The sequence below is a fragment of the Taudactylus pleione genome, unplaced genomic scaffold, assembly GCF_031769625.1.
Source record: "Taudactylus pleione unplaced genomic scaffold, aTauple2 ptg000069l, whole genome shotgun sequence".
NCBI lineage: Eukaryota > Metazoa > Chordata > Amphibia > Anura > Myobatrachidae > Taudactylus > Taudactylus pleione.
The window spans coordinates 2719638-2744176 of record NW_028284471.1 but is presented as its reverse complement, the minus strand read 5'-3'; the positions used below and the strand labels follow the sequence as shown (position 1 = coordinate 2744176).

The 24539-nt window shown below is 45.4% G+C and overlaps 2 protein-coding genes across 3 annotated transcripts in view; one reads left to right on the top strand and one right to left on the bottom strand.

Moving 5' to 3' along the window:
- Positions 1-3201, bottom strand: part of ARFRP1 (ARF related protein 1) — a 19325-nt gene extending 16124 nt beyond the window's left edge. Inside the window, exon 1 of one of the 2 annotated variants that reach the window (XM_088467032.1) lies at positions 3072-3201. Coding sequence is in view for 1 of the 2 variants with exons in the window: in XM_088467031.1 (XP_088323157.1) it covers positions 3000-3058 (59 nt within the window). In the remaining variant the exon portion in view is untranslated. The other variant, XM_088467031.1, reaches the window with a different exon arrangement.
- Positions 3197-24539, top strand: ZGPAT (zinc finger CCCH-type and G-patch domain containing). The gene is made up of 7 exons (XM_088467030.1): positions 3197-3469; positions 5773-6370; positions 11669-11802; positions 11944-12099; positions 12181-12303; positions 12600-13011; positions 24275-24539. The coding sequence occupies exons 2-7, from the start codon at positions 5823-5825 to the stop codon at positions 24411-24413; spliced, it is 1512 nt and encodes a 503-aa protein (XP_088323156.1). The 5' UTR covers positions 3197-3469; positions 5773-5822; the 3' UTR covers positions 24414-24539.

The window sequence follows — 24539 nt, the reverse complement described above, 5'->3', positions numbered from 1 at the left end:
CAAGTGCTGGGATTACACTTGTTTCTCTCTCACAATGAGAAAGTAAAAGTATAGAGGGTATGTTTCTTATATCAGCAAAGTACTAAGCACAGAAGGAAATATTAGTCAGTAATAATTATCCCTTATTATTTGGGACATCAGATGTATATTCAGTATATAAAATAATAGTATTCACCGTTACATGTTGTTTATTCCAAGTAGAGAGATTATTAATGTATATATATCTGAACAGATCAGTAAACAAATTACCTCCTAGGGCTGATATCTAATTATTTCAGTCAGTTATTTAAAAATGTTTCTCCCTTTTCGCTTTAAAGTCTCCGAATGCCCCACTTGTCCGTGGGGCGTATTATATTTACAGTATATTGTTATATCTGCATGTATGTTGAGCAACACAGAAGAAACTCTCTGTAGACAGAATCAGATTACTTGTGCTAGGGCATTCATTAATTAGCCACTAGGGATTTGTAGATTATCCAGGGTGTCCTTTAATTAGTGTTCATTCTAGCAGCCTGCACCTGTCACAATCTGTGCAGTTCCTTTTTCCTGCCTGGGGTGTCGCTCTCTGCTCTGGTGCTTTTAGCAAACTCAACTAATGCAACAAACTGCATAGATACAGACCAGAGTTCGCTAGAAGCACGAGAGCAGAGAGCAACACCACAGGCAGGAAAGAGGAACTGCACGGATTGTGACAGGTGCAGGGTGCTAGAATGAACACTATTAAGAATTATACAGACTCACTCTGTGAGGCAACTGGACACATGAGAGAGGAGGGAAGGGATCAGGAGATGGGAGGTAGAGTGGAGTAGATAAAGTGGATCGAGATAAAGTACCAACCAATAAACTTCTGTAATTTTACAGACTGTGTTTGAAATATCACAGCTAGGAGCTAATTGGTTGGTACTTTATCTCTTTCCAAGGCTTAGTACATCTCCCCCATAGTTATCGGAGAAGTAGCAGGTGAGACGTTTGTAGACAAGCAGCTCAAGTATTTTAGATGCAAAAGGGAGAGAGAAAAGGGGTGGTAATAATTAGCAGATTAGTTTCTCAAAATTTTAAGAATAGGAGAGATTATTTATAGGAGGTGTAACACTCAAAATGTGACTACAGATCATCATGTCATACCGATCATCATGTCATACTTATAATGAAAACATGGTATTTTAGGAGCAACTTTAAAAATTATATAAATTCTATCCAGAGCTGGCTTCACACCCTATAGGGCCATAAAACACACACTTGTTTGGGTCCCCTTACCCCATCCATTTATTAAGAAACATAAAAACCAAAACGCAAAGTGGGAGCCTAGGTTGCCCAATGATTGATCCGGCTGTCCACATCCTTACACAGTGCGCTAGTTATAGAATATCACTCATTGGGCGGAAATCAATTGTTTTCGCGGCCCGCATCTCCCGTCTAAAGTGACAGGAGATCGCGGGCCGCTATGCAATTGTCCAAGATTTTCGTGCTGATCGCGCCCATAGAGGTCAGGTTTAGCCGCATAAAGCAGCTAAACCCGACCAAAGTGCTGGGCGCGATCGCGAAAAGTGATGTTTGGGCGCCCAAACATGTCACTTTTCGCACATTTCAGCTCTCATCCCCCAGGGGCTGCGAGCTGAAATGTAGCGCTGGCAGCTCATCGTGCCCGACAGGAGCAAGAATTGAATAGCTCCGTCGGGCGCGATAGGGGCTGGAAAGAATTGAATTCCGCCCATTGTTAGCAAGATGTGGTCATGATTACCTTTTTTAAAGTGTATAGTATCATTTAGTCTATACCAGTCTGCACCAGTCCTCAAGAACAGATCATAGTTAAAGAATTTGTATTTGTGGAAGCAGGTGGTATAATTACTGACCAGGAAAAATAGATTAACTCACCTGTGCACGAGTAAAGAAATCCGCAAAACATGACCGGTTGACGGTATTTGAGAATTACTGGTCTATACTAAATGCAAGTAAAGGTCGCCATACACTAGGCATTGGATTGCCCGATCCTGCGTTCAGATCAGAAACTCCAACCGGAGGCCACTGATATTCTCCGATCCGTCAGAGGATCGGTGAAATGATCAATTTTAAATTTCACAGATTTGTAAATCACGATCATATTTTGATTGTAATCGGCAAATCATTGAAATTCAACATGTTGGATTTCACCGATCCGCAGATGCCGGGTAGCAAGATCGCAAATTTGCATACACACATGCCGATGCCGGCAGTGACGGAAAGATGGCAGGGCCATGTGTACATTCGGCAGCATGGCTCCCACTAAAGATATCGCCCGTCAGACCTGCATGCAGGGCCTACTGAGGATGACGCGCAGGAGTGCGCATTGTCAGCGGCATAGCGGGTACACACCAGACGATTTGTGCCCAATATGTCGCTCCGATCCGCCAGATAGGACGACAATCGTCTAGTGTGTATCCGGCTGGTCGCACAGACTGTGGAAGACTGATTTATGTTATCCACTATGGCCACACATTTTCTTTGTTAACTAGAAAATATATATTTTATTTGCATAAAGGTACAACAACAAAAAAAGACATATGGAAATTATTACATTCAAGCATATTGTGCCACATCACAATATACCACACTGTCTGAATATGTAAGGATTTTATCTCTACAACTGGCTCACAGCTTTACTCCTATTTATCTCCCCTTCCCCGCACTTTTATAAACATGGAATAAAATGTAGCACTGTGTATAAGAATACGGGGCAGGATTTGTATAGTTCTACAGTCAACATGTCAGAAACTGGTATGCTAAGTAGGAAGCATTTCTATAAAACGTAGTTTCATGTCATGCTGCATCTGATCTACAAATTCCTGTGTAGAATCTGTTATGCAGAAAGTACTGCCTAAACTGATGGAGGTCCCTGAGGAACATCATTGGCCCCTGATGGCTTCCTATCAGTCACACATAACACAGCTGGCTGCCTCCAGGTAACTACATACATACATACATACACCTGTGTGCTTGTCCCTTGCATATAGCACACTCACTGACTGAGAATAAGCAGCACCAGTATAGGATAGTGGTGAGCAGCTACCACCTCTCCCATCAGCCCTGCTCACCTCCGCAGCAGCTTCAGTCCCCATCAGCACTGATGATGATGATGATGATGATGATGATCTCAGGGCCGACACTAACTTCCGCCACCGCAAATCATCCTGGGATACCGTGTGTGGGACTAGCGAGCGTCCATCTTGTGTGTGGCATTTTTCAAACGCAGGTTTTATCGCTTGTATTCGTTATTTTCTACCCGTTGTTAAATCACTACGGATCTCGCCGTGCGAGTACGTGTGTGTGCCAGCAGCTCAGTGTGTGATAGTATGTGTACAGCGAGCAGAGCAGGCCGCGGCTGTCGTATGGTTCCCACCAAAATGGCGACAGGTCCCGTCTGTCCTCCGAAGCTCTATGGTCAGTGACGCCATGAAGCAGCTGTCATGGCGCCTGTGGGGGAGTGAGACTGGTAAGATTTAACATGATTTTGGGTTAGAATCATTTTCTTATAGGTACAGAACATTTTACGGCAAGCTGTGGAACTACAAATCTCAGCATGTCCCATGCAATCATTGGAGTCGCTGTTTTTTTTTCTTTCAGTCGCACAGCTTAATTGCTGCTTGTTTCTCATTTCCAGGGACAGTCACAGGTTTTTTAAGATGTCCATTCATATGTCCCTTTATCACTGTACTGAGTGACTGCACAATGCATGGCTCATGTTGGATGCAGTTCTTACCATCTATTCTCATCTGGGATCTGCAAGTTGTGGAGAATTGAAATTGCAATATGAATATTGTAATGTAATTCAGGAAACATGACCTGATGAGTATTGTAGTGTTTCAGTGGCTGCCAAGACAGTACCAGACTTAGGCCCGTATTTAATTAGAGGCGAAAAGCCGCGATCGGCAAAAAGGTTTAGCCGATGTGCGGTTTTTGCCTGTTTTCAAAGTATCACCATATTCAATTCCAGGACATTTTTGCCTAGGTGAAAACACCATAGGCAAAAACAGGTGAAAAAGTTTCTCCAGCGAAAGGCAGGAGAAAAGAAGTGCAAAATCCATATTTTGGGGTAAAAATTAGGAGACTTGGCTCAGAACCCTTTGGACACCTCCATAATGACTAATTTGGCCAAAAAAAAATAAAGAAAATCTCTTAATTCACCCTAAAAAGACATGTAATTTTTTGGGTGAAAATGCAAAAAGTGTTTGAAAATTGTGTTAAAGTACTGGGATAGGTATTTTGGGGTGCTCTATGCATGGGACATGTGTTTTTAGGATTGCAGGAGGCTGCAGCAGGTGTATTTTTTTTTTTTTTTTTATAATAATTTTATTCTGCACTTTACAAACCCCAAAATATACTTGTATCCATTTACATGTACCCCCAAATTAACGACAGCAATTATTTTTCCTAAAAGACATTGCTTAATATAATTTTTCTACACTTATGAAAATATGCATAAAACAGTCCTTTGACTCAAAATAAGATCCCTAATTACTTTTATTATGGCTAATAATACACTTCTGTATTGATTCCCCAGGTGAGTTTGGATTTATTGGGTGTACAGACTGATTTCCCTCCAAAAAACTGATATTTTCGCCTGTTTTACAATTGAATAGGGCGAAAAGCGGATGTGCGCATTGAGTGAGCAGGCAAAACTTTGCCTCAAAACACGCGAATGAGGCGAAAACATTGTGCTTTTCGCAGAGCTTGGCTTTTTGCGGCTAATTATATCCGCCCCATAATGCGCTTTGTTGCAAGTTAGTGTCCCTTGAAACTATACATTTTACACCATTTGAGAAACTGCAAGTCACAGTGTGTCTTGCCTGCCAATGGCATTATTATAAACAATAGCACAACTATACTGTAACTTATGATGGGTATTACATATCATTGAGAAATACCACATTTTATCAGGTGCCTCGAGATGAGGGGGGTACTACTTACCCGGGCCCAAGCACAGTTGGAGATGCCCTGGTCAGTGACCGCCCCCGCTACCACTAGCCGCGCCTGAATAGCAGCACAGCTGCCGCTGTACCACGGGCAGTGAGAGAGCCACTGCTACAGCAGTCTCATTGCGCGATGTGTAGCTGCGCTGCTATACAGCCAGCGGTAGTGGGCAGAGAGGAGAAGTGTACAGGTGGGTGGATCGCACTGATTCCCTGGAGCTGCCCTCCTGTGCTGAGAGCGCGGCTCCGCGCATACTAGTTACTTGTTTTTTTTTGGGAAGTGGGCTTAAACTGGCCACACATCTAAAGATTATCTGTCCAACCAGCCAACTAGTTGATTGGTTGGAATGAAAATCTGGTAAGGTATGAAAGCAAATGACAATCAGCAATTTGCTCCCAAATGCCGGAAAATGGGGAAAAACTGTTGTTTGAACAAATTGTTTAGATCAAACATTTAACAAACTTATCTGAATGACCATTTTCATCTGTTTTCTGTCATTTCGGAGCAAATTGCTGATCATCATTTACTCCCATACATTACCAGATTTTCATTCCAACTAATCAACTAGTTGGCTGGTTGGACAGATCATCTTTAGATGTGTGGCCAACTGTAGCTGCGCCTCCCCAATTTGGCCACACCTAAAAATACACAATCTAATAACAAGTGAGAACATCTTGTTTTCAACTAAATTTTGTTAAATTACATTGTCATATTGATATTATAGTTTATATTTTATTATCTATACGGAGGTTGTGAACAATTATGCAAATATTACTTCTCCTTTCGCAGTTGATCTCCTCCTAGTCTTGGGATTTTATTTTGCAGATTAGAAAGGTCTGAATACGCCATTGCTGAGTGACAGCTTGTTACTGTACATGATGGATGAGGAGAGTCTAGGAGCTGCTCTACAAACCTACAGAGCTCAGCTGGAGCAAGTGAGGCTTACCCTGCATGGTGATGTGGACCCATCGCAGAGAACAGATCTCATTCAGCTTCAGGGAGATTTACAGCAGCTGATAGAACTGACAGAGTCTAGCCTACTGTCTGTACAGAAGTCCAATTTACTGTCAGCTCTTGATGGGCCGTCATCTTCACATCAGGATGACGAGTATGAAGCTTTCAGCATGGCCATTGAAGAATTGAGTAATAAGACTAAACTTCCCGAGACTAATGATGTGAATGGTTCCAACAATTCAGAGGATGGAGAAGAGGAGGAAGATGAAACTAGTGGAATGAAAGTGAAAGCTCCATATTATAGCACGTGGGGGACATTAGAGTATCACAATGCTATGGTTGTGGGGTCAGAGCTAATGGAAGATGGAAGCCCCGGAGTCCGAGTTCTGTATCTCTATCCTACACACAAGGCCATAAAGCCTTGTCCCTACTTCTTGGATGATAAGTGTAATTTCAATGACAATTGCAGGTGAAGAGATGTCAGTTGTGTCTTAACATCTATATGTGTGGTGGTAGCATTCTTCACAGCAGTTTACATTTGGAAACAAACACAGTAATAAAACAAGGCTAGGTATTAATACAAATAAAGCAGTAGTAGGGCCCTGTTTGCTACCTTACCTGTAGTAAAATAGGTGATAGATACATGAGGCTAAATGCCATTTAATGCAGTGGAAAAAGTTCTCAGTGGGGCTATGTGATCTGATCACATAATAGTGTTGGTTTTAGGGAGCTATAATAATATAATTTGGTGGCTCAGGAAGTTTAAACATTTGCCTAAAGAGGTGAGTTTTCAAGGTATGTTTGAAGGTTTACATACTAGGGGAATATTTATGCTGTGAGTGAGGGAATTCCGCAGAGTAGGTTCAGTTTGAAGAGAGTCCTGTAATTGGGTGCAGGTAGTGTTTGGATGAGTGACGCAGATCTCGGGCAGATCGGAGAGTGATTTGGGAGATATTGAGCCAAGCGATGAGATGTATGTTGGTGCAGGTTTGCTTAAGGCTTTCTCTGTTAGTAGAAGTATTTTTTGATTGGATTTTGCAAAGTACAGGCATGTAATGTAGGGACTGGTGGAGTAGCATTGAAAGAACATTTTATGTGAAAAATTAGTCTAGTTGCTGCATTACAAAATTGCGAGACTATGGAATTGTAATAATCAATGTGGGGGATCAAAAATGCATGAATTAATACATTTTGCAGAGCCTTGTGTGAGATAACTAAGTATTCTGGATTTTTTTTTTAGCTATGTGTAACAGGATTTAGAGACAGCTTAGTTGTGTGAAACAAAGGACAGTATTAAGCCAAGGACCCAAGCAGCAAGTTTGAGGGGTATGGTTTATTGTCATGTCAGGTAAGGAGCTTCTGATGACTGGTGGAAAGATATTTATCTCTGTTTTTGAGAGATTCATTTTGGTGCAGCTAGGTAGCAGCCAGGATGGAATAGCAACAAGACACAGGCCAATATAAATATTAAAGATCCATATGATGGATTCATCAAATTTACATAAAGGTATTTATCATTTAATTTTCTTTCAAGAAAAGTGGTATAGATGGAGAAGTGCAGATGACTAGACGCAAGTCTTATGGTATCCCAAGTAATAGCAGAGAGGAGCTTGTTTAGAGAAACGAAGACTGATGGAGTGGTTAGATAAGTGGGATGAGAACTTGGTAGGACAATGGCCCTCATTCAGAGGTGGTCGCAAGAAGCGAGCGCTCTCTCTGAATGAGGTCGGCCGCCTGAATGTTCAAGTGCGGCCTCCTGGTCGCTAGCTAAGCTGTGGGTTACTAGCCACAGCTTTAGCGACCGACCAGGTTGATGGTCAAGACCATCGGGGCTTGCGACGAGACCCTAAGGTTGGGTCTTGGCAACCGCAAGCCCCAGGGAGCTTCCTGCTCTGATCGAGCAGTAAGCTCCCCACTGACATCACTGCTGATGTCAGTGCGGCCGCCCACAAAACGGCAGGCGTTCCTTAAGGAACACCTCAGTTTGTGAAGCCACCCCCCCACCACTCCTACAAAACGGGACAAGTTGCTGATCACCATCAACAGCCGCCCCTTTGTAGTGAGCTCCGGAGCGAGAGAATTTCTCTCTCACTCCGGGGCTTGCGGGCTCGCTCAGCGCTTGCGACCGGCTCTGAATGAGGACCATTGTCCTGAAGATGTATAATACTAACGGACATAAGTTGTTTGTGGCGTTGAAACTTCATCAAAACATTGGACATGTATAGCTGCTGCCAATGAGCAAAGAAAGTGTGCATAGCTTCACAAAAAGATCAAACAAATATATTGGTTGAACATACATCTTACTCAAGCAATCTCTTAAAGCTCTTGAAGAAATATTTTACAAAATACAAATTTTATTAACATACAGTACTGTGCAAAAGTTTTAGACTGGTATGAAAAAAATTCTACAGGGTAAGAAAGCTTTCAAAAACAGAAATGTTAATAGCTTATTTTTATCAATTAACAAAATGCTAAGTATATGAGCAGAAGAGAAATCTAAATCAAATCAATATTTTGTAGGATTATGGTCAGGTGTGTGTTTAACCAATCTTACCAAACAGGTGATAATGTTCATCAATTTCATATGTAGGTTGAAACACAGTCATTAACATAATGCAAAGTGAATGAACGGAAGAGAAATCTAAATCAAATCAATATTTGGTGTGATCACCCTTTGCCGTCAAAATGGCATCAATTCTTCTAGGTACACTTGCAGGTTGTGTTTAATCAATCCTACCAAACAGGTGATAATGTTCATCATTTTCATATGTGATGGTGTGTACACACGGGACGATTTTATGAACGATTTGACGTTAACGACAAATCTGTCCAAAAATCGTTAAGTATTTGCCCCAAAACGATGAACGAAAACTACAAATGCGCGCTCCCGTTTGCCGTTTGTAGTTTTCGTTCATCGTCCGAACTTCCTGTCCAACCTGACGATAATGTCAGGTTGGACATGTTCGGGGATGAGGGAGGGAGCCCGGCACTGAACGAAATCGTTCTTGATTTCGTTCAGAGTGTGTGCGCAGTGTCGTTAACGACATTGAGCACAGCCCTGCCGGGGACACACGGGATGATGTTCGTTCAGGGCGCACATCATCCCATGTGTATGCACCTTAAGTTGAAACACAGTCATTAACTGAAACAGCTGTGTATGAGGCTTAAAACTGGGTGAGGAACAGCCAAACTGCTACAAAGGTGAGGTTGTAGAAGACCGTTTCATGTCACAGGTCATACACCATAGCAAAACTGAGCACAGCAACAAGACACAAGGTAGTTATACTGCATCAGGAAGGTCTCTTCCAGGCAAAGATTTCAAAGCAGACTGGGGTTTCAAGATGTGCTGTTCAAGCTCTTTTGACGAAGCACAAAGAAATGGGCAACTTTGAGAACCGTAGATGCAGTGGTCGGCCAAGGAAACTTTCATCAGGTGAAAGACACATCATGCTTACTTCCCTTCGAAATCGGAAGATGTCCAGCAGTGCCATCAGCTCAGAACTGGCAGAAACCAGTGGGACCCAGGTACACCCAGCTAATGTTCTGAGAAGTCTGGCCAGAAGTGGTCTTCATGGAAGAATTGCGTCCAAAAAGCCATACCTTCGACATGGAAACAACGCCAAGCTATTCAACTATGCACGAAAACATAGGAACTCTGTTGCAGACAAATGGCAGCAGGTGCTCTGGACTGATGAGTCAAAATTTGAAATATTTGGTTGTAACAAGGCAGTTTGTTCATCGAAGGGCTAGAGGGCCTAATTCAGCTTTGGAAATGGAGTGAGATTTAGCACTTAACTGATCATCTTGGTGAAACCATGTTGCAGTGCAGATGGAGCAGATTTAAAATGTGCAGAGAGATTTAGAATTGGGAGGGAGGTGTCTATACTGACATCTAAAGTGCAGTGTAATAATAAAGCTGTGCAGTATTTGTGAGCTACATACAAAAGCAGCCAGTATTTACCCTACATGCAAAAAAAATTATGTATTTACACCCCTTGCATTGCAACATGGTTTGTCCAGGTTCACAGTTAAGTGCTATTTCTCACTCTATTCCCAAAGCTGAATCAGGCCCAGAGAGCAGTACAATAAAGAGTGTCTTCAGGCAAACAGTGAAGCATGGTGGAGGTTCCTTGCAAGTTTGGGGCTGCATTTCAGCAAATAGAGCTGGGGATTTGGTCAGGATTAATGGTGTCCTCAATGCTGCAAAATATAGGCCGGTACTTATCCATCATGCAATACCATCAAGGAGGCATCTGATTGGCTTCAAATTTATTCTGCAGCAGGACAACGACCCCAAACATACAGCCAATGTCATTAACAGCTATTTTCAGCATAAAGAACAAAGGAGTCCTGGAAGTGATGATATGGCCCCCACAGAGCCCTGATCTCAACATCATCGAGTCTGTCTGGGATTACATGAAGAGACAGAAGGATTTGAGCAAGCCTACATCCACAAAAGATCTGTGGTTAGTTCTTCAAGGTTTTTGGAACAACCTTCTTGCTGAATTCCTTCAAAAACTGTGTGCAAGTGTACCTAGAAGAACTGATGCTGTTTTGAAGACAAAGGGTGGTCACACCAAATATTGATTTGATTTAGATTTCTCTTCTGTTCATTGACTTTGCCTTTTGTTAATTGATAAAAATAAACTATTAACACTTCTATTTTTGAAAGCAGTCTTTGCAGCATTTTTTCCACACCTGCCTAAAACTTTTGCACAGTACTGTATATATTCAAAATAATGATAAAAAGTCCTCCTCATTAATATTATGCATATTACAAGCATGGGCCTATGTGAGTGCACTGTTCATGTTACTACAGGCTTACATGTGCAGAGAGGTAGAGCTGATGACAATGTTATGGCTCTGAACTAGCTTGATTGTTATCTCTTATCTAAAGTTTAAAACAGGTACTTATTTATAAACATGTATGAAAATAGCATCAGTATATTCCATTGCGCTTTACATTGGGAGCAGACACTTTAATAACAGGAAAGTATTACCAGACATACAGAAATATAAGAGGACCCTGTTTACAAGCTTCAAATGTATAGATATATTGTAGATACCTACTTGGATTATGTTTTTTTTTTTTTTTTTTTTATATATCTATCCAACTCTCCCTCCCCTCCCTTTAGGACAGTTCTGGAATTTTCACACAAAATAATATGCTTCAACCTGTATCAACCAATCATTCTGTAATGTTTATCAGATAAAAGCACCTATTTACACTCAGTCTTCATATCTTGCTAAACTGATATTTCCTCATAGTGGTAGAAGGTAGAATAGCCTGCAGCCAGTCACATTGCAGTACTCACAGCAGCACAGTGTAGTTCAGGAGATGAGCAAGCTGATCTTGTGTGAGGCTGAGGCAAGTCCACTTGTGTGAGAACTTTCCCGGCTGCATGTGAGTGTGTCATATTGTGAGGAATGGATGTAAGTGGGAAGGTTATACTGAAAGTTGTGGAGCAGGATCTCCCAACATTAGTGACATGAGGCTCCTGCTACACATTTGAGGCAGGATATGGATATCCTACTTGTTAGCTATTGCTTGAAGTTTTATCACATTGTACAGATAACTGTCCATATCGCTACTCCGTAGTTGTACAAATTCAAATTGCAGCATTTGGATAGGATTACTTTACAAAGGGACAGAGTTTAATCTTAACTTTACCCGTGACTTTTGGTATTAGTGTTTCCTCTCTAGGTGGTAGGTGTGTATGAGTAGGGGCAGAGTTATGGTCACCTAACTACTTCTTCCCATTCTCAGATTTTCACATGGACAAGTGGTGCCCATGAATGAGCTCAAACCCTTTGATGAGCCAGACCTTGGTTCTCTTGGGCTTAACACCCCCTGTCTGGCTAGACACAATGATGGCATCTGGTACCCGGCACGAATTACAGGTAAATCCTGTGGCTCCCCAGTCAAGATGATAAGGATGCCAGCAGTCTACAGCTAGTGCACCTTAGTATTGTGCCCCTCTTTCCTCCCTATCACTCACAGGCTTTTATACTCTTCCTTATATTTTCCCCTCCATGTTTTAGACATAGATAACGCATTCTACACAGTGAAGTTTGATTCTGCGCTACTAAAAGAAGCCGTTTTAGAGGCTGATGCCATCATTCCACCTCTGCGAGAAAAAGACAGTTCATCCTCTGATGACGATGATGGAGGAGCTGAGGATTCTGGGTACGCTAGAGGTAAGCTAAATGCAAATCCCTGTTGCAACCTACTTGTACCTCTTTAGATGTGTTTTGTAACTCCCCACTCACCTATTGCAGTTCTTGTGGACACTGGAGAAATTGGTGCCTCACCCTGCAGTTCTGAGTTTGCTGGGTGGGAGGCACACACGCGTGGGATAGGGTCCAAGCTCATGGCACGCATGGGGTACGAGATTGGAAAAGGTGAGTTGTAGAATAAGTAATTGTTTTAATATTGTAAAATTAAATTACTTATTGTTAACTGAAATGTACAACTCAAACTTGCTATACTACGCTTGGCAGTAACAGCACTTATGCTCTCTATCCTAAACTTTCTAGTATCAACACTCACACTTCCTAACCTAAGCATAACTAACAGTATTCACACTCAGTACTTACAATTTAAAAAAATAAGCAAAAGTCACTTGGTCTGCTCACTTTATGTATTCCTTGTAATCTTCTCTCCTCATGTTTGTAACTTGTCATTTTACACTTTTCAGGTTTAGGGCGGAACTTAGAGGGGCGAGTAGATCCTGTCCAGGCTATGGTCTTGCCAAAGGGTAAATCTCTGGACCAATGCTTAGAGTTGCGGCAAAGAAAGCATAAAGGAGGACAGAACCCTCCCAAAGTCAGAAGGAAACGACAGTCCAAGCTGCCAGGTGTCAGGCAGGGTAACAACGCTCCCCGCAATGTGTTTGACTTCCTAAATGAAAAGCTGGAGAGAAAGGGCCCACGGGAGCACACAGCAGAGACTGGCATGACCATAGAAAGGAAAGGCAAGGAGATCTACAACGCCAGCCAGGGCAGCAAGCGGGCGCTGAATGTTGCTCTAGCAAAAACCACAGAAAAGATCCAGCAGAAACAGCGGGAAATAGGACAGATGACCAAAGCGCTAGCACGAAACATAGGAAGGTAAGTGAAAGCCGTTTAAACCACAATGGTCACTAGAACTCTCCTTACCTGGTCGAGTGGTGCACCTGACTTTACAAAACATCTGCAGATAAAACTGAATGCAGGAATACATATCAAATGTTAGAGGTTGACGGATGTGCAGTATCCATATTGTGTAGCATTACACCAACACTGCACAAATTCTGGAGTGACCTAACCTTGCTGAAAAGATTAGAGAACTTCTAAGTAGTTTGTGTAAAAGGCAAGAGCAAGATAAGTTGTACTAAAGATCCTCTATGTATTCTAATGTGACTATGAATTGACTATTATGTACGTTTATCTGCTTTAGTATACTTAAAGGTATATTAACCACTTGCCTGGCATGGTCTCATCAGATGCGACCACACCAGATTGGGCTTTCCCTGACATGGTCATATCTGATGCGACCAGTCAGGAATGTTCACTAGGCGGCTGTAGGAAGCTAATCTTCCAGCAGCTGCCTACATCAGAGGGACCTCCTGGTCCCTCGGCTCCCCCTCCTTTGTGTCCCGACCACTACTGGCCACAGTGAGTGGGCACCTGGCATCACCCCCTCCCCCCCCCTCCCAGTGCGGCTTCAAGACATGTAGCCGCGGCTGCTGCGGTGTTCCGATCACTGTGGCCAGCAGTGATCGGGAAGCTGGCTTCACCTCTCGTTCAAAGAAGGCAGCCGCGGCCCCTGTAGTTGCCGCCGCTGCTGCACTATGTCCAGCCATCGGCACCCCCCTCCCAGCGCGGCTGCCTTCATTGAGAACAGCGCAGCTCCTAGCATCCACTGTGGCTGCTGAGATGGGACCTCCCTTCCCTTCCGCTGGCTTCACAGTGCTGCTGTGTCTGCACTAGAAGCATCTAGCAGGTTTATCAGCGCCACCTCTGCCCCCTATGTGTACGATCACAGGTTTTTTAAAACTACTGTATAACATTTTTTTATTATTATCACATTATATAATAGCTGTTTAATCGTGATTTAAAATTTTTTGTTAAAACATATATATTGAATCAAGTTTAAATAGCTATTATTTACATAATTTGCGACTAAAAAAAACGACGATTTTGGGGGTTTTTTTTTTTTTTTTTTTTAATTCAGTTAAGTGGTTAACTAAAGGTCGCTCTTGGCGTTTCAGTGGCTTTCTGTGTGATTTGCAAATTGGTGATTTACTACAGGCAAAACTGACTATACCAAAACCAAATCCCAACCAAAAACAACCATCGACCAAACATCAATACTTTCACATAGACCACTACAGGATTCTCTCATTTACTAAGTCGGATTGAAAGTCGGCTTAAAATCGACTACAAAGTCGACAGAAAAATCCCCATAGAGACTATTAAATGACAGGTGATTTTTAGCATCTAAACACCATTTTATTGGTAGGAACTTAATTATGATGCCTATAAAAGGAGACACAAGCATGTGGTGCACAGTGGCATGCACTTTAACTCCTGACACCAGTTCCTCCAGGTATAATTCCCTTTCCCGTTCCTCATAATCCACCTCCACAGGGGACCCTCCTCTAGTGCTGCCTGTAGAGCTCCTTTCCAGGACCATCTTGGATTTGACACGGCATCGGATGTCTGAAAAACGCTTCACACACTGGAGCTTGTCGCGTTTTAAATGCTCACTAGGATTCACTGCATCAACTGCTGCCTGCTACATGGCCCCACTTTCTTCTTGCAGAAGTGTATTGGGCCCGGCGACCAAACGCACAATACTCCACAAGGTTAAACCTGACATTGCGGCCAGATTTAGGGGTCTAGTTACTAAGCAGTGTTAGGAGACAGAGTGAAAAGTGATAAGGTGCCAGCCAATCAGCTCCCAACTGTCATCTCACAAGCTGTGTTTGAAAAATGACAGTTGGGAGCTGATTGGCTGGCACCTTATCACTTCCTTATCACTTTTCACTCTGTCTCCTAACACTGCTTAGTAAATAGAACTCTGTCTTGCTAGTTTGAGGCTTCTCTCCTTAATCGGAGTCCTGTCCCTCTGCCTCCTCCATCACACTATACTCAACAACTGGATCCCTCTCCTCCACCTCTCTTGCCCTACTCCAAGCAGCCACCATACAAATCGAAAAAATAATACACAAACTACACTTAAACACTAACAAAACTTAAATACACACACTCCCCGGGCACACGCAGAAACACTGACAAAGACTAAATAAAAAAATTAGACAAGACAAAAAAAGAAATAAGACTAACTTCAAAATGATGGTAACAATACAAAAAATTGACAGGGCAAAACTCTCAGAAATCAGTTTTTAAGCATCTATATAAAATCCCCACTCTCCTGCTAAATGCTCCTCTCTACTCTCTCTCTCCACAAAATACCCTTTCAGTTTGCTTGGGTGTGTGCCAGCCTTTTTATAATGAGTTTATGTGGCTTCCAGTGCATGTGGTATGTTTTGGCCAATAGGAGTACATAAGGAAGTGTTAGTCGATTTTGAAGTGCTCATTCCAAATCAACCACTTTTACACTCTGGAAAATCAACCCACATTGCATTCAATTTTGAAATCCATTTTAAAATCAAATGTTAGTAAATGAGAGATTTGGCCAATGATTTATACAGTAGATTTTGAGTCTTTCAGTCAATTAAAATCAATACAAAAATTGACCTTTAGTACATCTACTTCTTAGTCACCATAAGCAATGTATCCTGGCAGACACCTAGTGATCAAGAACTGTTTTTGCAAGTTAATGGCACCCACACTTTGCCGAAGACAGCTTCTTAAGTTTATTTATTATTTCTTGCAAACGAACAATTATATATAAGATTCAGATATAATTTCTATTGATTGCTGGGAAGTTATACAGACTCTCACATCTCCTAGTGTATACCCTGTCATCTGTCATTGTACAGTCCTTGGTAAGATGATTGATACACTGATGGTATTCATAGCATGCACTTCCAGGTAGGGCTGAAATTAAATGTCACTTTGACATTGTGAAGTAAAGCCAGACAAAAGAATAGTGGAAGCCATTAGCCACAGTCAGAGGCCAGTGGCATTAGGATAATTGAGGGCAATAACCAAGGTCAGAATTTCAAGAAATCCTAAATGCAGACTTTGTCACTCCCTTCTAGGAGGTCTTGGAGGCGGACATCCCACTGACTAACAGCGGGGGTGTGGTGCCATAATCACAGCCCCCACCCCTGCTACAAAACACCTCTCTTTGCAGCAGTGTTCAGTGGGAGGCAGGGCAACTATGACACGAATCATGGCCCCATTGCAGACATGAATGGAGCGCAGGAGATCTATCTACTCTCCTGCGATCCTGGAGTCTTGTGTAATCAGAGTGGTTAGATGGGCAAAAGTTCAGCAACTGAGTAACAGCAAGCAATGGAGTCACACAGCAAATGCTCAGATATATCCAAGTATAAATATCGATTTAGCTAGGCATAGCAGAAAGTGTATTAGTCGTCCTGTCTGTGCTTCTGTCCTGAATTTTGAGTTTATTGAATACCTCCTTTATGACTTGAACCCAAGCAGGTCCCCCTGAATATAAGTGCACTTTATCGTTTTGCACTCATGCAAGGCCCTTTTGTTTTATTGCTTGCCTTAGCAACCATACTGTGCCGAGTCAGTCACCTACTGGTGATAGGGTAAGTGAATGAGGGAAGTTTTGTGCCACACAGTATGTGAGCAATAGGATAATGTGACTGACCAAGTGAAACAACAGTTGCTGATAAATACCACTATTTCCGCAGCAGTAAATGGCACACCTGTCACTTCTCATTGCGGAAGAAATGTAATCCACATAAGCGCAGAAAATTACTAAAAATCTTAACGAGGCTCGATGAAATGGCCCCTCTATTTTTTATGCTAATGATACTGGTGCCAAAAAAATCTTTAGAAAGCATGCACTCTATGTGGCAAATATGATTGCCTGTCTTGGCACTTCTTAGGATGTTTGTATAAACAAAATAATTTGAGTCGTATTTCATTGCATTCTGCATCTCGAACTGAAATCTCATCACAGACTTCATTTGCTCCTTCAGGCCTCATTATCGTTTTTCTCTAAGCGTATAAGGAAGCAATAGTGTGAATAGCTCTGCATCATAGGTTATTACCAGTGCCAGACCCCTACCTGCTATGATTTGTACAATATTATCCCACTTGAAAATAGCTCTGCTGGTAGTTCCTAATATATAATAATAATAATAATAATAATAATAATAATAATAATAATAATAATAAAAAATATATATATATATATATATATATATATATATATATAAATAAAATGTGTGTGTGGGAGGCGGGGGGTAATTGCAAAAGATAAATTCTTTATTATAACATAATTACTACTGCATGGTGCACAGTGCCCAACAGGGTGAAAGTGGTCAGGCCAACATATTTTTACACATTTGGCGCTGCCTCGATCCTCCCCACGCTGGGAACACCACCATCATTTAAACCAACAGTCATTAAAACAATTTAATTTGCTCCAATCAGTTAAAAATAGAATGTAAGTTTGTTTTTTGATGTAACCTTATATGACATATACAATGAGTTTATTAAGTGGTACACAGAATTATAATCATATTGTCAAAGTTTCTACTTCAGGGTCCATAGGGTATCCACAGGATACCTTGGGGTATAGGTGTGACGTCAGTCGCAGGGCACCAAAGAGTTAAGCTTTCAGCCTCCCAGGATGCACTAGGTCCCCCTCCTATACCCCGCCCCCGGGCCAAGGCACCTCAGTTTAGTTTGGTGCCCGGCCGGAGTCGGGTGCACCTGTTGGAGTGGGGGCTAGAAGAGCCCCTGAAGCTTTTTCTTCATGCAGCTGTGGCTGCACATCTGGATGAACAGCATGGACAGTCAGTCCTGATGTCCATGCTGTCTTCCCTACACCCCGCCGGTACCAGAACGCCGGTACTGATCCGGGGATGCTGGTGGGCGTCTGGGGTCACAGCTAGCGGTGACCCCAGATGCTCCGGACCATGGCCGGATTCAAGGGGGACAGAGGTAAGCAGCGGGGTCCCGCGGTGGGTCCCCGCTGATCACATGGTCCTAAGTCCCCAGGCAGGGGGCTCCCTGGGGACTGGCTGCAGCGTGGAGCCAGGCGACCAACCTGCGCTTCCACTACCCCCTGGGACAGCGGGCCTCAGCAGAGCGGTAGCGCTGCGGCGTCCCAGGGGTTAAATGCATGCCAGGGGAGCGCGCCTTCCCTGTCTCACAGCCGGCGCCTCCCCCGCTGCACACAGCCCTCTCTGCACTGTGCTGACTGGTCCTGTGTCAGCGCTCCTCCCCCAGGCCAGCTTCTCTCTGCTCCTCGGCGGCCATCTTCTCTGCAACGCATGGTGAACGCTGCTGGAAGTCTGGAAGGAAGCATCGTGGTCTGGGTCCCCCCGCATACCTCTCCTCCGCTGTGGCTCAGGTCTGTGTATGCAGCGCTGTGTCCTACCAGGCCCTGTGTCTGTGTAGTTGAGTGATCAGCGCTGTTAGTGCAGGAATTGTTATTTCTCTGCATTGTATGTGACTGTGCTAGCGCTGCCTGTAACTTTTCTTCTCTAAACTGTCAGCTTTATTACTGTCCCTGTTCTTTCTGCTAAAGCTCTTGCGGTGCGGTGCTGCAGGGTGGTCTCTCGCCTATTTAATACTTAATTGGTGAGAGAGGTCACATACGTGGTGCCATCATGTCTGAAAGTGATTTTCCCCTCCGGCTACAGTGTACCACGTGCAAAGTACCGTTAGCGGAGGGGGAGGGTAGCGCGGAGGGCCTTTGCCGGCAGTGTTTGTCCATGGCGCGGCCTATTACGGTTACAGCACCGGTACAGGAGCCGCCCTGGGCTTGTTTCGCTCAGGCGTTAACAGCTTTAGTGGGCCAGTTAGCTCCGCAGCCCGCGTTTACTCCGATGGGTTTGTCCCAGCAGTCTGTGGTGTCGTCACCCATGCAGGGGTTCCCACGACAATTGGTGGTACCCCACAATCTCCCTATTTCCCCACTCCCGGGTTCTCAGGAGCCAGCGTGGGTTAACTCCCTGACGAGTTCTGTACAGCACTTGTCGGATGTGTTGCAAGGGGAGTCTGTGATGCGGCCTCATAAAAGGCCGGTGGCGTCTCTGTCCGCTCCTTATGAGGATGACGAAGGGACGTCTGATGATGGGGAGATTCTGGATCCTTACGATCAGGAACCTCTCCATACTAAGGACGCTGATGCTAAGTCCAAAGTATATATTCCTGGACTTATTCGGGCGGTCCGCACAGCCTTGGTGATTGAGGACGAAGTTCCCCCAGCGGCTAAATCTAAGTATGCCTTTTTCAAAGATGTGAAGGGCGATGCCACAGTCTTTCCTCTTTCGGGTCAGTTGGTGGACCATTTAGAGGAGGCGTGGAAACAACCTGGCAAAAGATACCAGCCGCAGAGACGCCTGGTGGTGGCTTATCCGTTCGCGGATAATTATTTTGCTAAGTGGGAATCCCCTCCACAGGTGGATTCTCACGTGACCCGTCTTGTCCGTAGTGCCACATTGCCGATGCCATCCATGTCCTCCCTTAAGGATGCTACGGACCGCAAGGTAGAAATCTGCCTGAAGTCCGCTTATTCCCTTGCAGGGGGGGCAGCACGGCCGGCTATGGCCATTTGCTGGGTTGCCAGAGCGATGGAGCGCTGGGCGGATTCATTAGAGGCTTCTTTTGAATCCGACTGTCCGGCCGAACAGGCGGAGTTGATTGGCAATCTCCGTGATTCGGCCACCTACATCAACGAGGCGGCTCTAGACATTAGTACTCTGGTGTCTAGAATTTCTTCAGCAGCGGTAGCTGCTCGTCGCACCTTGTGGCTGCGATCCTGGAAGGCGGACGCAGATTCCAAGAAAGGTCTGGAAGCGTTGCCGTTTACCGGAGAAGTTCTCTTCGGTCCGGATCTGGATAAGATTGTGGCCACGCTGGCGGCAGCCAAATCTGCTTGTCTCCCGTCGGCCGCTGCTCCTTCTGGTTCTGGACCATCGTCCTTTCGGTCATCTAGGGCCCAGGGCAGGCCCAAACCACAGTCGTTTCCTCGACAGGCTGGCCCTAAGAAATCGGTCAAGCCCCGGAAACAGGCATGGAGTACCAGACGTCCGGCCCCCAAGCCAGATGACAAGCCTGCGGCCTGACGGTCCGGGTCTCCCCTTGGGGGATCCCAGGGTGGGAGGCCGCCTGCTGCAGTTCTCCCGGTGTTGGTCGTTCACTACGACAGACACTTGGGTTCTGGAGGTGGTCTCCCACGGGTATGCCCTCTCCTTCCGGCACAGACCCCCGGCTCTCTTCTTCACCACGGGTCTACCATCAGACCGGAACAAGGCTACGGAGCTGCGGAAGGTATTGCACACTATGCTCCAGGCTGGAGTTGTAGTGCCTGTTCCATTCTCCCAGAGGGGCCAGGGTTTCTATTCAAATCTATTTTTGGTACAGAAACCCAATGGGTCATATCGTCCGATTCTCAACCTCAAAGCACTCAACAAGTCTTTGCGGGTCCCGAAGTTTCGGATGGAGACCCTACGGTCCATCATTCTGGCGCTGGAACCTGGGGATTACATGGTGTCATTGGACATACAGGACGCTTACCTGCATGTCCCTATTCTTTTGCGCCATCAAGAGTTCCTTCGGTTTGCAATCCGCAGCGACCACTTCCAGTTTCGGGCGTTACCTTTTTGCCTGGCGACAGCACCACGTGTTTTCACCAAGGTGATGGCGGTCATGGCGGCTTCTCTGCGACTGCAAGGAGTCCGCATGTTGCCGTACTTGGACGACCTGTTATTGGTGGCAGGATCTCCAGAGCTCCTGTTACACCACTTGGACCTGACCATTGCACTGCTGCAACGGCACGGCTGGCTAATCAACTGGCAGAAGTCCACTCTAATCCCGTCTCGGAGGATTCTGCATCTTGGAGCCTTATTGGACTCGGGACAGCAAAGGATCTTCGTGACGGAGGACAAGATCTCTGCTTTACAGTCAAGGGTGCGCAGTTGTCTGCACAGCCGCCGGGTGTCCTTACACTCGGCGATGAGGTTACTGGGCTCCATGGTGTCGGTGTTCGACATGGTGGAATACGCCCTGTTTCACTCCAGACCTCTGCAGCACCTGATCCTGTCCAAGTGGAACGGGCTGCCTCAGTCTCTGAAGTTCCAGACGATTGTGCTCACCCCGGAGGTTCACCTGTCCCTTGCGTGGTGGTTAAAGACGACCCACCTCAACAAGGGACGTCCGTTCTGGGTTCCAAATTGGGTCCTGTTGACAACGGACGCCAGTCTTCGGGGCTGGGGAGCAGTTTCGGGTCCACACTTGTTCCAGGGCAGGTGGACGCCGACAGAAGCGGAGCTTCCAATAAATATCTTGGAACTCCGTGCGGTCTTCAATGCTCTCCTGCAGGCACAGCGGTTTCTCCAGGGTCACCCGGTGCAGGTCCAGTCGGACAATGCTACCACCGTGGCCTACATAAACAGGCAAGGAGGAACTCTCAGTCGGGCGGCTCTCGTAGAGGTCTCTCGGATCCTGGTTTGGGCGGAGCGCAATCTTCCAGCCATATCAGCGGTCTTCATCCCGGGAGTGCTAAATTGGGAGGCGGACTTTCTAAGTCGCCAGGACGTTCATCCAGGGGAATGGTCCCTGCACCCGGACGTTTTTCAACTACTGGTGGACAGGTGGGGTCTTCCAGAAATCGATCTCATGGCGTCCCGGCACAACAACAAGTTGCCGGTGTACGGGTCTCGCACAAGAGACGAAGGGGCGTCTCTGGTGGATGCTCTGTCCGTCCGGTGGACGTTCAGGTTCGCATACCTGTTCCCTCCGGTCTCCCTTCTTCCACGGGTAATCCGGAAATTCAAACAGGAAGGAGGGACGCTCCTGTTGATAGCTCCCGCGTGGCCCAGACGGCACTGGTTCTCAGACCTTCAGGGTCTGTCCGTGGACAGTCCTCTGCGGTTGCCGCTACGACCGGACCTTCTGTCTCAGGGTCCTTGTCTTCACCCGGACCTGACTCGGCTGTCTTTGGCGGCGTGGCTGTTGAGACGGCCATGCTGAGGTCCCGGGGGTTTTCCAGCTCTGTGGTGCGTACCATGTTACGAGCTCAGAAACCGTCTTCCGCGAGGATATACCATCGCGTGTGGCATACGTTCTTCCAGTGGTGTCGACCGAGAGGTTATGCACCGCGGGAGTTTCGTCTGTCTCGGATTCTCGCCTTCCTGCAAGCGGGACTAGATTATGGGCTTCGCCTTGCTTCTTTGAAGGTACAGGTTTCGGCCCTATCTGTCTGGTTTCACCGTAGGATTGCTACAATCCCGGATGTGCGCACCGTTATGCAAGGTGTTCTCCGTATTCAGTCGCCCTTTGTTCCACCTGTGGCGCCTTGGGATTTGGCTGTGGTCCTGAGGGCTCTCCAAGGACCGCCGTTTGAACCACTGGGCTCAGTGGATATTAAATGGCTAACAGCTAAGACTGTTTTCCTTCTGGCCGTTGCTTCGGCCAGACGTGTTTCTGAGTTAGGGGCTCTTTCTTGTAGACCCCCTTTCTTGGTTTTTCATGGGAACAGGGCAGTGCTCCGCACTCGGCCCGAGTTTCTTCCCAAAGTTGTTTCCCAGTTTCATGTTAACGAGGAAATAGTTGTTCCGGCCTTTAACTCACCGGGTCTTTCCGTGGGTGAGGCCTCTTTGGATGTTGTGCGGGCCTTAAGGACTTATGTTGACCGCACTTCTTCGTTTAGGAAGTCGGACGCTTTGTTGTCCTATATGGCTTCTGTAAAAAGGGTTGGCCTGCTTCAAAGCAAACTTTGGCAGCCTGGATCCGTATGGCTATTTCTGAAGCTTATCTTCATGAAGGCCTACCGGTCCCTCCTTCTCTGAAGGCTCATTCCACTAGGTCTGTGGGTCCTTCGTGGGCAGCTCGACGTGGTGCCTCGGCAGTTCAGATCTGCAAGGCTGCTACGTGGTCTTCTGTCCATACCTTCGTGAGGTATTACAGGTTTGACACCTTCGCCTCTCAGGATGCTTCCTTCGGGCGGCGGATTCTCCTTTCTGCACAGGAGCGTCCCCACCCTTAAAGGATACTGCTTTGGGACATCCCCAAGGTATCCTGTGGATACCCTATGGACCCTGAAGTAGAAAATATGAGATATGGTAAGAACTTACCCTTGTTATCTCTATTTCTACGAAGTCCATAGGGTTCCACAGGACTCCCGCCCTGTCGTACCTGTGCTGCAGATGGGCTTTGCTCTGGTCACGGGTTTTCCGTCTCCCTCTGGTGAGAATGTGATTCTTGTATGTGTCCAGATCTTTGTTCTCTCTCTTCCTTCTCCTCCTCCGGCCTATGGCTTGGTAACTAACTGAGGTGCCTTGGCCCGGGGGCGGGGTATAGGAGGGGGACCTAGTGCATCCTGGGAGGCTGAAAGCTTAACTCTTTGGTGCCCTGCGACTGACGTCACACCTATACCCCAAGGTATCCTGTGGAACCCTATGGACTTCGTAGAAATAGAGATAACAAGGGTAAGTTCTTACCATATCTCATATTATTTCACTACATCCTGTTCGCTGTTTAAACAGTTCCTCTCCATCCGTGATACCCCCTGTTTGGATGTGGGCAGGGACAGAACAAACTGTAGTCATTGAGCTCATCTGAGTGTTCACAGCAGCACAGATTATTCCAGAAGATGACCTGAACTTGTGGTAGGCAGGAACTGTCCACTTGAGTGATTGTGTGAGAGGACGGAGCTGCATGTGACATGGGCAGTGTCATGAGGTGAAGAACGGAATGACAGACATCAGGAAGCCACAGACCGAGGGGGCGATAGAATTGTTTTCTGCAGTGGCTGGTAGTGCCGAGCACCCAACGGAGCAATTGTTGCTCTGTTAGGGCGCGAACAGCCGCCGGCATTTCTGCTCTCCACCTCCGCGAGCAGAGATGTGTGATTAAATCCTGGTTTTGAGCGCCCAAACAGGAGTTTTACCCGCGAAGAGTGTGATCATTAATGGGTGCCCAAAACAATTGAATTGCAACTTTGGGCGTCCATTAATTACAGCAACATAAAAAACTATTGAATTGCCCATTGAGTATTGATGTGGTAAAATTGATTGTCAAGCATACCTTTATTTGAAGCAAAGTTCTTACATTCAACATTCAATTTTTTTAAATAAAGTCCTATAAAAGATAACTTGTGTCCTATACACGGTGGAGCCAGCAAATCTGTATGTTGAACTAATACTTATGACCGGGCAGTGATCACTGAGGCAGTTCATTATATATTTCCTACTTTGTTTCTCCGATGCAGAGAGCACATGGTGAGCGCACAGCTAGAGATACGTTTGTCAGAAGCTCGCACTGCGCTTGTGAAACTTCAGCAGGAGGAGAGGAGCTTGCAGAGGGAACTAAAGGCAGCAGACACACATAAGAAGATGACTGAGTTCTGAATCTGGTTACCATGTATATAGATCTGTGTGGCTGTCTCCCTATGTATCAAACTGTACATTCCCCTTTTTCCCTCTGTACTACAAAATGTGTTTTTGTGAAGAAGAATAAACCATTTTTATACAAAA